At 49.2% G+C, this 11810-nt stretch overlaps 2 protein-coding genes across 3 annotated transcripts in view; both read left to right on the top strand.

Annotated features, from left to right (window-relative positions):
* Positions 1-11810, top strand: part of LOC307017001 (cytochrome P450 2J4-like) — a 40295-nt gene that overhangs the window by 13846 nt on the left and 14639 nt on the right. The gene's annotated exons all lie outside the window — the stretch shown is intronic.
* On the top strand, positions 2922-4885 carry LOC307017014 (general transcription factor II-I repeat domain-containing protein 2A-like). The gene is made up of 2 exons (XM_079646437.1): positions 2922-4395; positions 4565-4885. The coding sequence occupies exon 1, from the start codon at positions 3289-3291 to the stop codon at positions 4387-4389; it is 1101 nt and encodes a 366-aa protein (XP_079502563.1). The 5' UTR covers positions 2922-3288; the 3' UTR covers positions 4390-4395; positions 4565-4885.

The following is an 11810-nucleotide window of genomic DNA, read 5'->3' as shown; positions in this document are numbered from 1 at the left end:
ATGGCACATAACAGGTGGGGGGGCCGGGGGCTCGGATCCTTGTCACCTTTTTCATACCTGATGAGTTCGCATCCCTGTATGTTAAAAAGCCTCAGTCACCTTAATTCATGTAATAAAAACATCTCAGGTCAGTAACACTCAAAGCTAAATGTGCAATACCATGTTCAGCTATGTTACTATTTATAATGTTATTGTTGTTACATCAGAAGATGTACATATTGGAATTATTTCTTAACTTACAGTAGGCTATTTTTTACAATGTGTGTTGGAAGGATTTATTAAATTACTATGAATATTGTCATTGTTGAAGGCTTTTAGAGAAGGGTGAACTATAAGCCTGAATTACATAACATTTTATACCTAAAAACATAAAAGCCACAATAAATAAATCACAATTATTCTAGTTATTTTTACCTCCCGTATTGCTTTCAACCCACCAGCTTTTATGGTGTTGTTACGTCACTAACTGTAAGCTTGTCACATACAGTCTATGGTCACTCAGAGTAACCTACAGTTAATTTAGCTGCTGGAGAAGAAAGATCAGGGGGGGAGGTGGGGAGAGAGCTGTGGTTGATGGGCCATTAGTTGTGTAAATACACAGCTGAGAGCTGCCGTTTCATTCAGACTGTTTAAAAAACGGTAACAACGGACTATTTTTCTTAGCGGATGTATGTCAATTTAAATCAATACATACAACTATTTTTTAAATCAATAAAAACATTTTCTAAATCCATAAAAGCATTTCAATTAATATTGGGAGTCATGTCGTTACTTTGTTGAGAATGTGGCCATGTAATAAGCGGGATAATTTGCAGCGACTTGTTCGGTATGGGGAAAATAACACCGGTTATCTACTGTAACCCCAGCTTCTATGAGTAAATGGCGCATCCCTCTAAGGCAGGGGTTCTCAAAGTGCGGCCCGCGGGCCAATGGCGGCCCTCGGAAATGTTTCTGGCGGCCCGCGATAGTTAACCTGTTAAACCCCAAGTACAGTAAAAAAAAAAAATTTTTTTTTTTTTTTTTTTTTAACAGACATTGCTCCAGATAACAAACCGTACATCAAAACATGTAACAACAAACAACTAAACAAAACGTAATGGGGGAGGGGGGGGGGGGGGGGTGGATGCATGGATGACTTCCTAAGACAGCTGATTGTGACATACACAGGACATTACATACACAATACATTATACATTACACAGGAGATGCCATATTGACAGGGTTAGATAGGAGAGCTGCGGACAGTGAACCGCAATCCTCCTGTCTCCCCTCAAAATCCCCCAGCAGAGAAGCTGCACGCTCCATGTTCAGTAGGTCCAGATACTCCCTCAGCCATGAGTCCCTAGTAAAGCAGGCTGGTTTGCGTTCCTTCCAGTTTAATAGGACTTTAATAGGAGTCTTTTTGTGGCTAAACAGGCCAATGTCCAGAGCCGATCGGTAGTCCTTGCAGGATTGCCATCTGGCTTGAGACCCAGTAGACATGCAATGGGACATGTAGGGAAATTAACTTTTAAAGATTCAGACAATAAGGATATTACTTCTGACCAAAGTTTTTTTTACCGCTGGGCATTCCCAGAGTAGGTGCAACAATGTACCTCGCTTGCCACATTCATGCCAGCATAAATCTCTGTTTATTGTCCGTCTTGGATTTTGTAACAGGGGTGATGTAAGCTCTATTGAGAATTTTGAACTGTATGATCCTGAATCTTACACATTTAGAAGAGAAAATAGCTGACTGCCAAATGGAGTTCCATTGCAAAGCAGACAGAGAGATATTCAAGGTATGCTCCCAGGACAGTTGGACAGGAGAATAGGTATTCGGGGCAGCCCTAGATAATAATTTATAAATGTTAGAGACCACACCTGATGATATGATTGCTTTCTTGAGGCGCTGGTCCTCTTCCATACATGAAGCAGGCATGGCTTATTTATTGATGGTCCATCAATCCATTTTTGTGCAAAAATCGGAGAAACTAAATGATAGCATTATGGTAGCCACCGGAGGCTAGCGCAGCTTCCGGTTCCTCTACGCGTCACTCTCACTCCTTATTTGGTAACCTGAATCTCGCAAATCTCGCAAATCTCGCGAGTTGCAGTTAAGCGGAAAATCTGTTGTAAGTTATCAGAAACGGGAGTTAGCTAGCGATTTTAGCTAGTCACTGTCTGTAGATAACCCAACTTTGTGTCCTCTGAGACTGAAGGAGATGTTGCATTGTTTTTGTTGCCTTCGTTGTAGTTTTATGTGTATTTTGGATTTAATTTAGGTTAACTTCCAGTTCCGTTTGCATGCTTTTATTTTGAAGGCGAGATAACGTGTTTGACAGGAAGTTGTGGTGGCATCGGAGACAACTTGACAGATAAAGTAGTGTCTGCTATGTAACGGCAGAGAAAGAGTGTGTGTGTTTGCGTGTGTGGTTAAGTATATGAACGCACACAAAAGTCCGGTTATACAATAATAAAACAACAAGCTGTCTCTCCCAACGTCCACACTCAGGCACACTGTTATTTCCACTGAATACCCCCAGCGCGAGCATCCCCAAACTCACTCCCTGATTGGATGCACGTCCCAAAGGCGGCAAAGTGTTCACGTGAACATCGGAAACAAAATTTGTTGGAAGTTTTCGTTGTGTAAGCGAGATGGAGGAGCCAGGGCCGTCGCGTAAAAAACGTTTTGTCAGTGAGGAGAAAAGGAAGTTCCAGGAGAAATGGAGCAACGCTTACTTCGTTTTACCTCAGGGGTCGGATAAAGTGATATGCCTCATCTGCAAGCAGGTGAATGCAATGCTCAAGGAGTATAACATAAAACGCCATTATGATACCAATCATAAAATGTATGAGAAGTTCATGGGCAAGGAGCGCAGAACTAAACTTGAACAACTTCAAAGAGGTTTAACTGCCCAGCAGTCAGTTTTTACAAATCTTGCAAAATCCGGTGAAGCTGTAACACAGGCTAGCTATGTGGTAGCTCACGAAATTGCCAGGCGGAGCAAGCCGTTCAGTGATGGAGAATTCGTGCGAGACTGCATTTTGAAAGTGGCTGACATTGTATGCCCTGAACAAAAGTCAAAGTTCCGTGACATAAGTTTATCGAATGACACAGTGACGCGACGAATCGAAGATCTGGCCAATGATCTCAAAGAGCAATTGGGACTACGTGTGGAAGGCCTAGGCAAGGGGTCCTTTTCTATAGCACTGGATGAGAGTACAGACATTTCTGATACTGCACAACTGCTGATTTTCATTCGAACGGTCACGGAGGACTTTGAAATAGGCGAGGAACTGCTAAGCATGGAGAGTATCAAAGACAGAACAAGGGGAATCGACATTTGTGATGCTGTGTGTCGTAGTCTCGATGCATACAATGTGGAGCTGACATCCATGTTCGGTGTCACAACAGATGGAGCGCCAGCCATGGTCGGGAGAAAGGCGGGCGCTGTCTCTTTGCTCAGCGACAAAGTGGCCAATAACGGAGGTGAGAAGACAGTGAATTTCATAAAGTCCAGAGGTCTGAATCACCGTCAATTCAAAACTTTTTTGGTGCAATCAGAGGCTGAATTTGGTGACGTCATATACTTCACTGCTGTCAGGTGGCTGAGCAGAGGTGCCACACTGAAGCGTTTTTTTAATTTGAGGAAAGAAATCGCTGAGTTAATGCAATCAAAAGGACAAGATCTGCCACAGTTAAGTGACACTGAATGGCTTTGTGACCTAGCGTTCCTTGTTGACCTGAACACCTTTCTCAGCGATCTCAATGTGAAGCTGCAGGGCCATGGGAAGCTCATTTCCACATTGTTTGAAAGCGTCAAAGCTTTCCAGCGAAAACTTCAACTAGTGCAGGGACAGCTCAGAGAGGGGGATCTAACCCATTTCCCCACCTGCAAGGTGCTCGCAGGTGAATGTGACGTTTTACATCACCTGTGTTCAGACAAGAACCACAACCTCATGGAAAAACTCCAAGAGGAATTCCACCACCGCTTCTCGGACTTCAGTGACCACGAGAAGTCATTCAACCTATTCCAAGATCCCTTCACATGTGCACCCGAAGAAGAGCCTGCAGAAATGCAGTTCGAGCTCATCGACCTGCAGGAGAGCTCTGAGGCCAGAGCAGCATATCGAGACAAGAATCTCATCGAGTTCTACAAAGGACTTTCCCCATCTACGTACCCTGCACTTCGCCAACATGCCATCAGAATGGCCTCTCTGTTCGGAAGCACATACATTTGTGAGAAAACCTTCTCCACCATGGCCATCAACAAATCCCAGCTGAGATCCAGGCTGACGGATGCCCATCTACATGCTTTCCTTCGTATAGCAACAATGGAGATGGAACCGGACATCAAAGGAATAGTAGCCAACAGACGACAGCACCATAAATCCCATTCAAAGTAGGAAAAGGTATGTTGATGACAGGCAATAATAGCCGATTTGTGTTACAAATACAACAACAATAATAATAACAATGATGATGATGAATACTGTGTTATTGTGGTCTTTGGTAAGCTTCTATTTTAAAAGTCTCTTTCTCTCCCTCCCCCCTCTCTGTCTCTCTGTATTTGTCTTGCAGAGACTATCCTGTGGTGCTTGAGTAGCTGGAATTGGTTCTGAAACAGGGCCCTGCTGATAAGACAGGAAATCCACAGCATATCACTAACTCCAGCGCAATACTCTCTGTGTGTGTGTGTGTGTGTGTGTGTGTGTGTGTGTGTGTGTGTGTGTGTGTGTGTGTGTGTGTGTGTGTGTGTGTGTGTGTGTGTGTGTGTGTGTGTGTGTGTGTGTGTGTGTGTGTGTGTGTGTGTGTGTGTGTGTGTGTGTGTGTGTGTGTGTGTGTGTGTGTGTGTGTGTGTGTGTGTGTGTGTGTGTGTGTGTGCAATAAAGAGAAGATTTGTTTTGGAATTGTGTGTTCCGTTTTTTCTTGGGCGGCCCTCAATCCAATATTGGGTACCTAAATTGGCCCTCACTCATCAAAACTTTGAGAACCCCTGCTCTAAGGCTATCGCTATTGGGTAATCCCCCTGCGCCCCCGCGCAGCACTGAAACACTTGTAGTCCACGCCCACCCGCAAGGTGGGCCCCACCCTCCGGCCTCCTTCCGGTATAAATAGGAAGGAGGCCCGGCAATCTGCTCCCATACCAAATAACTTTTCTTCAGCTATTCGTAGAGCCAGTGGGGCCCAGCTCTGAGAGGGCTGCGCCATTTACTCATAGAAGCTGGGGTTACAGTAGGTAACCTCAGTTCTATTTCGTATATGGCTTCGCCCTCTAAGGCTATTGCTATTGGGTTAAGGTCGAAGCATGATGTAGTCTGCGCGCCACTGGGTCTGCCCGGCACTAGAAGCACAGACACACCTGCTAAATAACACCCCATGCCTGTTGTGCCATGCGTAATGGCGCATCACCGTCCCTGGAACATAGCAAAACATGCCTATCTTCCCGACGGGGTGAAGGCTGGGAACAATACATACCGGCCGCTGTGAGAAAGTAGAGACGAAGGTCCCACCTTGCGCAGCGATCATAGAGGGGGAACAGCAGCTCTCTGCGTGTCAGACAGGTAGGAGAGCGCCCAGCTGGATCCCTGACGTCACTCACTCTGACCAGGCACTCCGTATAAAGTGTGTCAGAGGAAAAAGGAACATCCCTCCTATAAGAGGGGAAAAGGGCCGCTCTCCGCGTGCCGAGAGGCAGGAGAGAGGCGCACAGCTGGCTCCCTGACGTCACTCACTCCGACAGGACACCCAGTACAGGGTGTGTCAGAGAGGAATGGGAGACATCCCTCAAATAAAAATGAATAAATGAACAGGGGGAAGACCAAGATGCAGCAGTGCAAATATCTTCCACTCCACATTCCTCCGTGCAAAGCCGTGGAGGAGGAAATTCCTCTGGTGGAGTGCGCATTGATGTTCTCCGGGGGCTCCACCCCAGAGGAGACATGCCTGTGACACAGCCTCACACAACCTGTGTGACAGCCGTTGTGCAGACAGAGGTTGCCCGATCGAGCGCTCTCTATAGTGCGCAAACAGGCGCTGAGAATGGCGCAAGGCAGCCGTGCGCGCCACATAGCAAGACGGCGCGCGCACAGGACAGAGGAGATTTAGAAAAATAGCGGGGGTAAAAACCGCGCAAGACACTGTTCCTGGGATGACAGGAGTGTTTCTTGTATCCCATGGAACTGCTGGGGGGAGAGGCTTCTCTGTGAAGTGCCGTAATGGTCTTCATGGTGACGAGCCACGCCATCGCCGCCGCTGCCCGTGAGGCAAAAGGGCTGCGAGGGAGTTTCCACACGCTGCCTTTCACTCCGTTTCTCCTCATGAGGCGCGTACACGCCAAGGGGATGAGAGGTGCGTGCATGCTGTCCACACGAGGTGTTATAACGGTGCTCGTGGGTTATTATGACCGTGTGTAGGAGGCATATCTGGGACAGAGGAATGCCGCGAGTTCTGCAGTTTATAAACCAATAGGTTAAAACAGCAGGCTTCTGCAGCGAATGAACCACCTCTGGAGTCCCCCTGTTGGAAGAGACCCAAGGGGATCATCACGTGACCAGCTGACGCCAACGCCAAGCAGCTGCGTCACGGAGAGGGCTGTGTGGGTTGTGACACGCCGGAGGAGAGCTGTCAGTTCCTCCCCTCGCTGCCGCGAGAGTCGCGCTCTCATGCTGGCTGAGTTTAACTCCACTCCCAGATAAACGATTGTCTGAGAGGGAAGAGGACAGCTCTTCTTCCAATTTATTATGAAGCCCAGGCTTTGACAGATGCGATACGAGATGTACCGTCTGTAAAGCGACTTCCTCCCTGGAGTGAGCCAGCAAATAGCAGGTCGTCCAGAGAAAAACCACACTCTCATCCCTCCTCTGTGTAGTGGCTCCAGCCTTCTCTACACAAATGCGAGGAGCCAGGAAATATCCGAACGGCAGACGATCTCGTTTGATATTCCCTGAATGGAAAACGCAGGAATTTCCTGTGTTTTGGGATGATGGGTACGTGGAAGTATGTATCCTTCAGGTGGAAGTGAACCAGTCGTCCTGGTGAAAACATTCCAGCACCTGTTTGATCGTCAACATGTGGAATACTGACAGATCGAGGATGTCTCATTCCCCCAGTCTTTTTCAGGGGATTAGAAAAATAACGGGAGTGAAAACCTGTGATTTTCCTCCCTTTGAGGAACCCTGGAAATATCCTCTTTCAACAGGAGTTCCAGCAGCTCGGATTGGAGCGCAAAACATAGCTTCTGGGAGGACAGGAGTGTTTCCTGTATCCCATTGAACTGTAGGGGGGGGTGGGAGAGAGGCGAACTGCAGGACTTATCCTCTGCTGATCAGCCTGCTCATCCATCTGTCCATCAGACACACGCGCTGCCACTCTGAGAAACACTCTAAGAGCGAGCGCACATGCTCGAGATGTTCTGTGGTCGTCATGGCAACGAGCCACGCCAGGGAGCTTCCACACGCTGCGTTTCACTCCGGCTCTCATCATGAGGCGCGTACACGCTCAGGGGATGGATGGAGGTGTGTGCAGTGCTGCCCACATGAGGTGTTATAACGGCGCTCATGGGTTTATTAAGGCCGTGTGTACGAGGCGTATCTCGGACAGAGGAATGCCACGAGCTCTGCAGGTTATTAACCGAGGTTAAAACCGGCAGGCTTCTGCAGCGAGCCCTGCTGTCTACTTAATCAACAGATTAGTGGCAGCCGGCTTAATTAGCAAGCTCTGCAGGTTATTAACCGATAGGTTAAAACCAGCAGGCTTCTTGCAGCGAGCCGTGGCGCTGCGGGCGCTGCCGCTGGGGGCACTCAGCCTGGAATACTGCTCATTCCCCCGTTCTGGCTTCTCTGTGATGCCATTGCCCTCGCCGCCACTGTGAGGGGAAAGGGCGTCGAGGAAGCCTCCACACGCTGCGTTTCACTCCGCCTCTCATCATGAGGCGCGTACACGCTCAGGGGATGGATGGAGGTGTGTGCAGTGCTGCCCACATGAGGTGTTATAACGGCGCTCATGGGTTTATTAAGGCCGTGTGTACGAGGCGTATCTCGGACAGAGGAATGCCGCAAGCTCTGTAGTTTATTAACCAACAGGTTAAAACCAGGCTTCTGCAGTGAGCCCTGCTGTCTACTAATCAACAAATTAGTGGCAGCCGGCTTAATTAGCGCGCTCTGAAATGTATAAACCGACAGGTTAAAACCAGGCTTTAGCAACGAGCCCTGCTGGCTATTAACTGACAGGTTATAGGCAGCTGGTTTACACAGGGCGTGAGGCAACCCCAGGTGGGCTTGGACCGAACGGGCTGCGCGGGGGCCTCCACACGCTGCGTCTCTCTCCGACTCTCATCATGAGGCGCGTACACGCTCAGGGGATGGATGGAGGTGTGTGCAATGCTGCCCACATTAGGCGTTATAACGGCGCTCATGGGTTTATTATGACCGTGTGTAGGAGGCGGTATCTCGGACAGAGGAATGCCGCGAGCTCTGCAGGTTATTAACCGAGGTTGAAACGGGCAGGCTTCTGCAGCGAGCCCTGCTGGTAATCAACAGATTAGTGGCAGCCGGCTTAATTAGCGAGCTCTGCAGTTAATTAACCGATAGGTTAAAACCAGCAGGCTTCTGCAGCGAGCCCTGGCGCCGTGGCGCTGGGGGCGCTTCCGCTGGGGGCACTCAGCCTGGAATACTGTTCATTCCCCGTTCTGGCTTCTCTATGATGTGCTGTAATGGTCGTCATGGTGACGAGCCACGCCATTGCCCTCGCCGCCGCTGCCCGTGAAAGGGCTGCGAGGAAACCTCCACACGCTGCGTTTCACTCCGGCTGTCATCATGAGGCGTGTACACGCTCAGGGGATGAGTGGAGGTGTGTGCAGTGCTGTCCACATGAGGCGTTATACCGGCGCTCATAGGTTATTATGACCGTGTGTAGGAGGCGTATCTCGGACAGGGGAATGCCGCGAGCTCTGCAGGTTTATTAACCGATAGGTTAAAACCAGCAGGCTTCTGCAGGGAGCCCTGCTGTCTACTTAATCAACAGATTAGTGGCAGCCGGCTTAATTACCGGCTCCGCTTCCTCGGAGGCTCTCGCGGAGCAGACCAGGAGCGGGGGAGCCTCACTCCCCTTTGACTCGCCGCCGGGAGACCCTGTCTCTGGGGTGGCGGGGGAGCGGAGACGTGGGACGGAGCCCCTGCAGCCACCGGGGCGGTTGCTGTGGGCGTCTCTCCGCTTGCGGCCTCCTGTGGCCGGCGTGGACGCCGCGGCTGCTGCGGGCGTTGGTGCCGCTGTGGCAGCTCAGCCGACTGGAGCCAGCTGTACATGCTGGCGAATGCCGTCCACCTGTTCCGTGGCCGTCTTCATGGACTCCACCATGGCGTGGAACTGGGGTCCGAACAGCCAGTCCGGGCTGATTGGAGCGTCCAGTAGCACTTTTCTGGCCGTCTCCGTAACAGACGCCGCCGCGCTGTGGTGACGGAGAGGGGGAAAGCATGTTCGGCCGCCAAGCTGGCACCCTGCTCCGACTCTGTCTCCCCCTTCCGGGGGAGAGGAGGGAGGGGAGAACCGAACGGTGAACAGTGGAGGGAGGCGGGGCAGGAGTTCCTTCGGACTCCTGCCCGGCACTATGCCCCAGGGACACCAGGCCCCGTCCGCGGGCTCGTAAGCCTGGACGGGCCAATCGTCCTCCTCGGCCACAGCAGCAAGAGTGTCCGCGCTCCGCTTCCTGTCGCCCGAGGGGAGACGAGCGCAGTGCATGCTACCTGCTGGTTTAGAGCCGCGTATGCGTGCTCTGACCCCCGGCAGGATTCGCATACTGCTTTTATCTCTGCAGGTCATAACTCATTATGAACCCAGAGCCACATGAGGGACAATCATGGACGCAGTTGTTGCTCATGATGATTCTCAATTGCTGTGCTTCAGTAACTGTGCTTGTTTGCTGAAAAAAAGAGGGAGCAGATTGCCGGGCCTCCTTCCTATTTATACCGGAAGGAGGCCCGAGGGTGGGGCCCACCTTGCGGGTGGGCGTGGACTACAAGTGTTTCAGCGCAGGGGGATTACCCAGCGATAGCCTTAGAGGGCGAAGCCATATACGAAATAGAACACCCTTCATGCAGGATCCCTCCGCTACGCTTTGGGATCCTGATCGACTGACGAGGCTCCATTAAAATATACATATTTTTGGTGAATTACTGAGTTTAGGCACGTTAATAACGTTTTAATGAAGTTTAATACATTATATTCATACGTGTCAGTGATTTCATGTCAATTCGGCGAACATAAACATAAATGATCGTGGTGAAGATGATGATTAAATTAGGATTAAAAATCAAGAGCTGCATTTTCTCCCGTTCGTTTTTTTCGAATAACAAAATTATTTTGTTAAATAATAACATGGTGATGTTTTGTAAATGATTAAATGTCTTTTATTTAGCACAGTAGTATGATATCCGTGACATATGGATCTTAACAAAGTTCCGCTGTTCATCCAGCGTACTGTATCTGACTTTATTTCACATGAGCTCCAGTGTGGAACCCCACTGCACCCCCTGGTGGATCAATGATCCATTGCAGCTGGCTTCATTATAATTACATTTATCTATCACGGGGGCGGTCTCAAGTCAAGCTGGAGTTTTTCCCTTGAGCGAGGGCAGATCACGTACCAATCACGGCCCTCGCGTTTCAAACTGTCTGAAATGAATCGCTACATCTGTACAGCAACACAGGCTCACTATTTGGCAAGAGGACTAAGCCTTACTTATACCTCATTCACACCAACGGTGTTTTAGGGCCGGTTAGGAGCTGGAGCTTGAAAAGCACCGGGTTTTCCTCTTCACACCGCAGCAGAGCAGCATCTTAGCTCCGGAATCCGGTTAATTTAGAGCACCAACAAATTGTCCGGCTAGAGCAAAAGCACCACATACGTCACTCTTACGTCGAGGTGGGGGCAGGGGCGGGATCAACTTCTTAACAACAACAAAAAGCCCACATTTTATCCAGTTTGTACACAACGATGGAGAAACTTAACAAGCAGCAGTGGTCCACTGAAGAGACCAGCTACCTGCTGGGAATCTGGTCTTCCGAAGAGGTACAGAGGAAGCTGGAGCACAATCGGCCATTGTTGTTGTCGGTGTCAGCTGTGAGGGGTTTCCGCGCGTTTTGGCTTTATGAAGCAGAACGCAAACGGTTACGTCATGACTCAAACGATGACGCAATGACGCAGCACCAGTCGGACTCTGGGCAGTGTGAAAAGAGCCGGAGCTAAACCGAAGAACCGGTTCTGAAACTGAAAAGCTCTAGCACGGAGCTTGAACCGGAGTTGCGTTGGTGTGAATGAGGTATTAGCGAGAATCACCTCAGTGAACAGCAGATACCAAGGATGCCGGCTGATGAAGAAGACGAAGTAAGCTAGGTAGCCAATATAAGACTTAGCAGTACAGATAAATGTGGGCTCACTATTTGGCAAGCAACCGGTCACAGTTGCCCTGTTTATCTCATGTCTTATAAAAGCTTATTAATGATTTATAAAGTGTTCACAACCTAATTAATAAATACATTTTCAAACTATTCGTAAACCCTTTATAAGAGTAGTCTTATTGTAAAGTGGTTATAATGTGTGATGTAACATTAATGACAGACATAATATGAGGTCCTTGGCAGCTGGCACTCAGACTTTAGAGGGGTCATTGTGTGATCATGGGGCATCAACCTTACAGCATCAGGACCATATCATATGGAGTCATACACTGGAAGTGTACTGGAGGCATTGACTGGGATTGATGGAAGGATGAGGCTGATGAGACTGAGGAATCTGCGAGGTACGAACTAGCGGCAGAGAAATAATTAT

This window comes from Notothenia rossii (assembly GCF_949606895.1).
Source record: "Notothenia rossii genome assembly, chromosome: 1".
NCBI lineage: Eukaryota > Metazoa > Chordata > Actinopteri > Perciformes > Nototheniidae > Notothenia > Notothenia rossii.
This window is presented reverse-complemented; position numbering and strand designations above follow the sequence as displayed.

Coding starts and splice junctions, on each gene's coding strand:
- LOC307017014 (XM_079646437.1), top strand. CDS start 3,289: ATGGAGAGTATCAAAGACAGAACAAGGGGAATCGACATTTGTGATGCT.